Here is an 8,850-nt window from a genome sequence, read left to right on the forward strand (position 1 = left end):
CCCCAGCTCTCCCCCTCATTCCCCACCTCCCTCACTCCAACTGCCCCATCTGATCCCCTCTCTCCCTTACTCCTCCCCCCACCCAGGGGCAGGCCTCATCCGCGGCCTCTCCTTACCCTCCAGACCCGTAAATAGTCTCCGGAGGTGGCGAGCAGGTCGGGGTAGACGCCCTTGGTGTCGGGGATCCACATGATCTTGGTGGTGGGGTACGGATGGTCGAAGGTGTTGCGGGCGATGAACTCGGAGCTCTCCTCGTCCAGGCCCACGATCTGCACCTTGTTGTTGTACTCCTCGACGAAGGAGCCGAGCGCCAGGCGGAACCGCTTGTCGGGCCGCACGCTCCAGTTCATGGCGTACACGGTCCATGGCGCCTCGTACTTATAAATCTCCTTCCTCTTGCCGTGCATGCTCATCTTGGGATGGCGATGTCAGGCCGTGCCCTCGGAGCCCAGCCCAGCGCGGCCCGGCCTCGCCTCGCTTGCTCAGAGACTCAGTCCCCGCCGCCAACGCGCTGCGCCGGGCCCTGATCCCCAACAACAATAAACCGCTCAAAGTCACAACGGAAACCGGCCGCTAACTGACAGCCACCTTCACCAACCACAGCCCGGGATCGCCCGATTGACAGCTCGAAGGACCGTTCCGATGCGGGGGCGGGCCTGCCTGTCGCTCTTTGGTCTTTATTGGTTAGAATGATTAAATGCTGGGTGACAAATGTGGAAGGTGCCCAATCAAATCTAGGTTGGGAGGCGGGAGCTGACACCGTCCTTGATTGACGGCGGTGCTGAATGAAGGATTCTGGGAATCTGAAAGGCGGTTTTTTTTGTCCGTTGCTGTGTTAGTTTTGAACCAGCGAGCGCGGGCTGCAACTTGATTGACAGAGAGCTCACCAGTCAGAACGAGCACAAGAGGCGCAGGCGCAGTTGCTGTACCGGTAATTAACGGACGGTTATTCATTGGGACGTTGGATTCGAGTGGCCAACACCGCCTGATTGACAAAGGAAAATATCCAGACAGACGGGAGCTTTGGGGAGGCGGGCACAACGGTGACCGGGCCGCATTGAATGACAGGCGTATTGACCAATCGAAAGATAGAACTCCCTTGGACCCCACTGTCATTGACCCCCATAACCCTCAGACCCACATGATCATGTTCCCGCCTAAAGAGCTCATGAAGTTTGTGTAGAGCAAACTGTGACTGGGATCTCCTGGGTCAGATGGTCGTCATTGCACCCAAACTGTATATGGGGACTCAAACCATGACACCCTCCACTCCACCCAGCCCTTGCCCTTCTCAATCCATTGGGTCAGTCATCAGCTAAAGCACTCTCTCCCAACCTCTGTCCGTTGGAGAGTATTCCATCATGTTCCTGACCGTAGATGGTGGACTGGCTTTGGGAACTAGAGAAGAATTGACAGCACAATTCCCAGCACCTGTGCCCGTTGCCTCTATATGGCCAGCCTGGTTAGGTTTCTGGACGATGGAAATGGGTCAATGCCAATCATACAAGTGACACAAACGTTAGCTGCCACCTATCACCCAAACCTGAATATAAACCGACGCAGAATGCTTCAGCGTCTGAACAGTGCAAAATGGGCAGCTTGGTGGGTCAGTGATGAGAAGTACTGCCACGCAGCACCACGGGACCCAGGTTCAATTCCAGCCTTGGGTGACTGTCTGTGTGGAGTTTGCACATTCTCCCTGTATCTGCGTGGGTTTCCTCCAGGCGCACAAGTTTCATCCCACAACCCAAAGATGTGCAGATTAGGTGAATTGACCATGCTAAATTGCCCATAGTGTTCATGGATGTGTAGGATAAGTGCATTACTCGGGTAAATTTTGAGGAATGGGTTTGGGTGGGATACTCTTCAGAGGGTTGGTGTGGACTTGTTGGGGCAAAGGGTCTGTTTCCACACTGTAGGAATTCTAATTCTAAAACAGCCAATTTCTGGCTTTTGAGGAGTGTTGACAGTGACTGAAGAGGCTAGAACACTACTCCGGAGAAACCCTACAGCACTTTCGCTGGGCTGAACTCTAATGGCCAAGAAGCATAACCACCCTCCTTTGTGCCAGCTATGACTCCAACCAGCAGAGATTTTTCTAGTTCCAAATGACTTCAATTTTACTGGATATTCCACTCACTGCTTATTTCTGGAATTCAATTTTTTTTTCGGTGTTTTTGTGCAAATCTGTAATGAGGTGGCCCAAGCAACCAAACTCAACATTGATGAACAGGTTAGTGTTGGGTAAGTACAGAAAAACCATCAATTTCAATTATTTTGTTGAAGACAAGCGAGAAAATTGATGGGATGACAATTGCAAGATTCAATTAATGCTTTTTTTGTGTGTGGTTAGAAAATACTGGACAATTTTTCTTCTTGTCAGATAGTATTGTAGCTGTTTTGGCACAGCTTGACTAGTCTTCACAAGTCTGGAGCAGTCCCACCTTCCTCTCCTATTTATCTCAACCTCCTTTCTCTCTTCTACCAAAAAAAATTCTTAATGATGGGCTTATGCCGATTCTCCCACTGCTCGGATGCTGTCCAACCTGCTGTGCAATTCCAGCGCCACATGTATCAACTCTGATCTCCAGTATCTGCAAACCTCACGTTCTCTTTAGTAATATAATCAGGTTGTTGTAAGATCCATAACCTTTGCAGCATCCAGTCAATTACAATGTTTCTTCGTTTCACATGGAGTAAATTAAAATGACTGACAAATTACATTTGTAATATTGGGGATCTCAGAGGAAGCTAAGATGAATTGTCCACTCAGCACTTCTGGCTGACGACGACAGCAAATTCTTCAGCCTATCTTTTGCTCTCATCTACTGGGCTTGACCACCATTCTAAATGGGAAGGTTTTTGGAACATTGTCTTAGAACATACAACAGAGTAGCACAGGAACAAGCCCATTGGCTCACCATGTCTATGTCGACCATGATGCCATTCAAATCCCATCTGCCTGCACATAGTCAATATCCATCTATTCTCTATCTATTCATGTGGTTGTCTAAATGTCTCCTGAACGTTGCTATCATATCTGCTGCTACCACCTCTCCTAACAGCTCTTCTTGTTAGTTCTGTCATTGTCCATCGTTATTCATAACGCAATGTGGCAGGCAGATCGGGGCATGGAGATACATCAGCGCCCATTGCTTTTGGGTCGGGTGTGGCCACTCAACTCAGGTTGGAGGCTGGAAGCAATTCCAGCATGGTGATTTCTGTCCCTGCCCATGAAGGCAGCACTAAAGAGTTTGAGTCTGATCCACTATTATCTACAACAAAAATAGACACCAATCGTTTCTACAAATATATGGTTCTCCCAGAAACTGGTCCCAGACAAAACAAGCAAAGCTGTCCCAATACAACATCTCCCAAACTGGGTGGGTCCTGGTGGTGGGGTCCCTTTCAGTGGGGAGCATATTGAAGGATGGAACCAAACAGGGAATATGTATCCTGTTTGGTTCCAACTCAAAGTGCCATATGTATCAGATGGCACTCTGAGTTGGAAACAGTTCTAGCCTGCACAGATACAGGCTACTGGCGCTATCTGACTTTGACATAGGGAAAGTGGAGGGGTTTCTGGACAGCGGCATAAGCCCATCATTAAGAATTTTTTTTGGTAGAAGAGAGAAAGGAGGTTGAGATAAATAGGAGAGGAAGGTGGGACTGCTCCAGACTTTGACATAGGGAAAGTGGAGGGGTTTCTGGACAGTTTTATCCAAAACACAGTCACAGAAAACCCAGGATCTGGAAAGGGGAGGTATAGGAGATAGGGACCTGGATTGTGGGGATTTAAGACAAGTTGAGAAGGAAGGGCCACAGGTCCTAGTAGGAACAGGGTGGAAGTCCTGCTGAAAGATTACCAGGATTTGTGCTCTAAATTAGAAAGCAGGAGCTGAAAGATAATCACCTCTGGATTATTGCGAGACTCATAGACTGATGTTGGAGCAAACATATCAGGGAAATTAATAAGGCTAAAGGGCTGGTGCGGGAAAGAGAGGCAATTTTTTATGCACCGCTGTCAGCAGTTCTAGAACAGAAAGAAGCTGCACTATTGAACACATTGCATCTGAATTGGGATGATTTCACCAGTTTCCTCATTTCCCCTTCCCTCACATTATCCCAGTGCCAAGCCTCCAACTCAGTACCATTCTCCTGACCTGTCCATCATCCTTCTCATTATCCAACCCCACCATCCTCTCCGACTTATCACCATCTCCCCCACCTTCATCTACCTATTGCCTTCTCAGCTACCTTCCCCCCACCAGCCTCATTCCTGATGAAGGGCTTATGCCGGAACGTCGATTCTCTTGCTCCTTGGGTGCTGCCTGACCTGCTGTGCTTTTCCAGCACCACACTCGATGCTAAATTTAATATGTTTGGAATGAAAAGCGTTGACAAATTTTGTAAAAACCCAATTGACTTAAACATACCCTTTAGAGAAGGAAATCTGCTAAATGGGATAGATGTGGTGGACCCTCAGTGATGTGACTGATTCTGAAATGGCAGAGGATGGCACTCAGTTGTACCAAATTGTTACAGAAAAGTCAAAAAGGAATAAAACTAGACTGACCATCTGGCTTTGAAATAGACACCAAAAAATGATAACAGTATGTCTAATCCTACTAACCCTGCAAACTCCTCCTTACTATTTTAAGGTTTATGTCAAATTGGGAGAACTTTCCCACAGATTAGAATTTCCCATCATTCATTACTTGAAAGATATGAATCTAAGTGGGTTAGAGGAACAAATATACCAAATGTTTGCCACAAATTAGCGAAATTATCTTTTAAAAAAACAAAAGAACCATTCCCTTTATTTCTAGAAGGACAGGGTTGAAAAGTAGGACAGTTACATTGTGATTTCAGTTGATGTCATTGGGGGGCAACTTGTAGATAAGAAATAGGCTACGAAGGATTGATCATTGTGGAACTAAGAGGAGTGATTACAGCCCCATCAAACCGACTGCACCAACTCATGGCTGAATTTGGACATCAACTGTATATTTCCACCTGCTCTGCATATCCCTTGTTTGTCTGAGTTGTTAAAAATCCTTCTTTCCCAATTTTAAATATATTCAACAAAAGAGTATCTGGGGTAGAGACTTCCAAAGATTCACAGTTGTTTGAGTGAAGTAATTTTCATTCATTGCAGTCCTAAATGGTTTTCCCTTATTCTGAGAAAATTGCTCTTGTGTTTTAGATTCCCTGACCTGAAGAAACTATTGCTACATCTAATAGATCAAGTCCTTTTCTAATCTTGGATGTTTCAATGAGATATTTCTTCTAAATCCCAGACAGTCTGATTCAGTCAGCCTCTCATCATAGGACAGCTTACATATTCAAAGGACGAGTCTATACTGTTTTATCTCCAACATAAGCATATTCTGCCTTTTAATATGGAGACTAAAACTGCAGTGTTCCAAATGTAATCTCTCCAATGCCGTATAATTGTAGCAAGACTTATTTATTCCTGTATTCCAATCCCCTTGGAATAAATGCCAACATTTCTTTTACCATCCTATTTGTGTGCTTTACCTGAATGCTAACATTCTGATCGTTGTATGCGCATATCCTCTAAATACCAACATTTACAAGTTTCACATATTTGAAAAGTATCCTCTTTTTGTCTTTGTACCACCTAAGTAAATAACTTTGCCCATACCACGTTATACTCCATCTGCCACTTACTTTACCTGTATATATCTCTTTCAAAACCATGTCTTCCTCACAGCATATCCTTCTACCTTGCTTTGCATTGCTAACAAAACCTAGAATTCCTTGTTTCATCTTCTAATTCATTATCATAGGTTTAAATGACCAAAGCTCCAGCACTAATTTTTACCATACTCCACTTGTCACAGAGTGCCATCTTGAAAATGAATCATCTATTCCACTTCTTTGAATCCTGTCCATTTGCTGATAGTACTCTAGGGGGAGTTCCAGGAGGTTGACCCAGCAACAATGAAGGAACAATAATGTAGTGCCAAGACAGGATGGATGGTGTGTGGCTTAACAGGTCGCAAGCCCCAGATGTTCCAGAGTCACAGGAATTCATAGCGTTGCAACAAACACCAAACTATATTAATCCCATTTAACTGCACTTGATCGAAAGTGTACTATACTCTAATGTTTTAAGTACTCATCCACACACTTCTTAAATGTTTCAAGAGTACCTACCCTCTCAGGCAGCTTGGTGCAGATTTCTATCACCCTCTGGGTGAAAACAATTTTTCTCAGACCTCCTCGAAACCACTTACTCCTTCAGCTTAAACTTGTGCCCCCTGGTCTTAGAGACATCTGCCATGAGAAAACTATTCTTATGATCTACTCTGCCTATAACTCTTATAATTTTGTCTACATCAATCAGATACCTCCTCAGCCTCCTCTGCTCCAAGGAAAACAAACCTAGCCTATCCAGTCTCTCCTCATAACTGAGACTTTTCATCCTAGGCAACATTCTGGTAAATCTCCTGTACATCATCTCCAGTGCAATTGCATCCAATTATGTGATGACCAGAACTACGCACAGCATTCTACCTGTGACCTGACCAATGTTTTATATAGTTGTAATGAATCTTCTTTGCTCCTATATTCTACATCCTGGTTAATAAAAGCAAGCAGCCTCTATGCCTTCTTCATCACACTGTCTACCTGTGCTCACAGTTTCGAAGATCTATGAACTTGTATACCAAAGTCCCTTTGCTCCTCAGTACTCTCTAGGGACCATTGGGATTCATTATGTATATCCTTCCCTTATTAGACTTTCCAAAGTGCACTGCCTCACACTTATGAAGATCAAATTTCATCTGCCATTGCTCTTCCCAATTTACCAGCTGATCAATATCAGACTGTAGCCTGAGGCCATCCTCCTCAGTATCAATATCACCAATTTTCGTGTCATCTGCAAACTCACTAATCGTACCTTCTACATTCACATCCAAGTTATTAATGTACATACAAACAGCAAGGGTCCCAGCACCGATCCTTGTGGTACATTGCTGGTCAGGCTTCCAATCAACCCTCCAGCCTTACTCTTCACCCCTTATTTGTAAGCCAGTTTTGGATCCAGTTTGTCACCTAGTCTTGGATGCTAACTAACCTTGGATGTCAACTAGCTTTGGATGGCATGAGCCCTTATCTTTTTAGATACCTGTCCATGTGGGACCTTGTCAAACGTCATACTAAAGTCCATGTAAACAACATTACCCTCATCAATATGTTCAGTCAACTTTGCAAAAAATCTGATTAAATTCATAGACTGGATCTGTTAGTAAGGAATGTCCAGGGTTAATAGGACTGGGTTTGCTGTTGGTCATTACTGTTCTATTCCTTTTAGCCTTTGTGGTGGTTTGATGCAACTGAATGGCTTGTTCGGGCATTCAAGAAGACAATAAAGAGTCAATCATATTTCTGTCAGTTTGCAGTCCCACGTTGGCTGGATCAGGGAATATTTCCTTCCATAAAGGATATTACTGAGCAAAATGTTTTTATGTAGTTTCAGATTTATTTGTTGAATTAAATTTCATAGCTACCATTGGCCTCTTAATTATTAGGCCAGCAACATATCTACCAAATACTACTGCCCTCAAATGTATAAGGTTATACCATTTATAAATGTTATAATTTGTTATAAATTATAAATGGTTAAGTATTCATTGAGCTTTCTTCACATTACTTACAGCTTGCCACAAGTGGTGTGCATGTGAACTGGCTGCAGCATTTCCTACACCAGTGAATACTTCAAAAATCATTGGATTCAAAGCAAGTTGGGACATCCTGAGGATGGGCAAGGCACTCTAAATGGAAGTATTTTTCTTCTTTTGCAGTAATTTGTTTGCTTTCACATTCTTGTTTCTGAGATTTACTTGAGTTTCAATTCTCTTGTGTATATTTGACCTGTTACAGGGAAAAGGACAGGCCATCCTCCGACAAAGTCAGGTCTCAATTATTTGAGGAAGAGCTGAGAATTGGTTTATGTTTTACATGTAAAACACAAAATTTACATAGAGATTGCATAGCATCGTCCTCTCATTCCCTCATTGTGATGCAATACGTAAATTCGATTGAAATCAAATTTTGTGACAATAAGCACTTATAGTAAACTATGTGGATGATAATGATCAAAAGTTGCTTATAATATTTGACAGGCAGCAGTATCTCAGTGATGAAAATAAAATGACAGTTAAATCCTCACATTTTCAGCTTACACAAAAGTGCTGAAAGGATTTTGATTCCAGGCATTTGATCAGTAATGTTCTGTGTTTTTCCTGACCCCCACTACAATCCTGCAGGCTGTGCTGAAAGCTGGGTACTGTTTAAGTGCAGTGGCCACTATCTTCACAGTGAGAGTTAGCATGTGAAGAGACTGAAGGAGTCTTATAACAAAGTTCACACACATAGCTTTACACAGCTTGCAGGTTCTCTGGCTGAATGTTCCCTGGCCTAACCCAGGAGTTTAGAAGCTAATCGTAATGTATCAACAAGGATTCCTAACCAACAAATGGCACATCTATGATCAGGGTGAGGCGAGGTCATCTAGTCGTAAGGGTGGCTTTCTGTTAACTTGTCAGAATCGAAGGCTGGAAAAGCACATCCGGTCAGGCAGCATCCGAAGAAGCAGGAGAATCGATGTTTTGAGCATAAGCTCTTCATCATAGAGTCATAGAGATGTACAGCATGGAAACAGACCCTTCGTTCCAACCCGTCCATGCCGACCAGATATCCCAACCCAATCTAGTCCCACTTTTCAGCACCTGATCCATATCCATCCAAACCCTTCCTATTCATATACCCATCCAGATGCCTTTTAAATGTTGCAATTGTACCAGCCTCCACCACTTCCTC

At 43.9% G+C, this 8,850-nt stretch overlaps 1 protein-coding gene across 1 annotated transcript in view; it reads right to left on the bottom strand.

Moving 5' to 3' along the window:
• Window positions 1-623, bottom strand: part of dcaf7 (ddb1 and cul4 associated factor 7) — a 41,152-nt gene extending 40,529 nt beyond the window's left edge. Inside the window, exon 1 of the mRNA XM_043675363.1 lies at window positions 117-623. Coding sequence (XP_043531298.1) covers window positions 117-413 — 297 coding nt within the window. The 5' untranslated portion in view covers window positions 414-623. The remainder of the gene's footprint in view (window positions 1-116) is intronic.
• Window positions 624-8,850: the final 8,227 nt, after the last annotated feature.

The sequence above is a fragment of the Chiloscyllium plagiosum genome, chromosome 33 (assembly GCF_004010195.1).
Source record: "Chiloscyllium plagiosum isolate BGI_BamShark_2017 chromosome 33, ASM401019v2, whole genome shotgun sequence".
Classification (NCBI taxonomy): Eukaryota; Metazoa; Chordata; class Chondrichthyes; order Orectolobiformes; family Hemiscylliidae; genus Chiloscyllium; species Chiloscyllium plagiosum.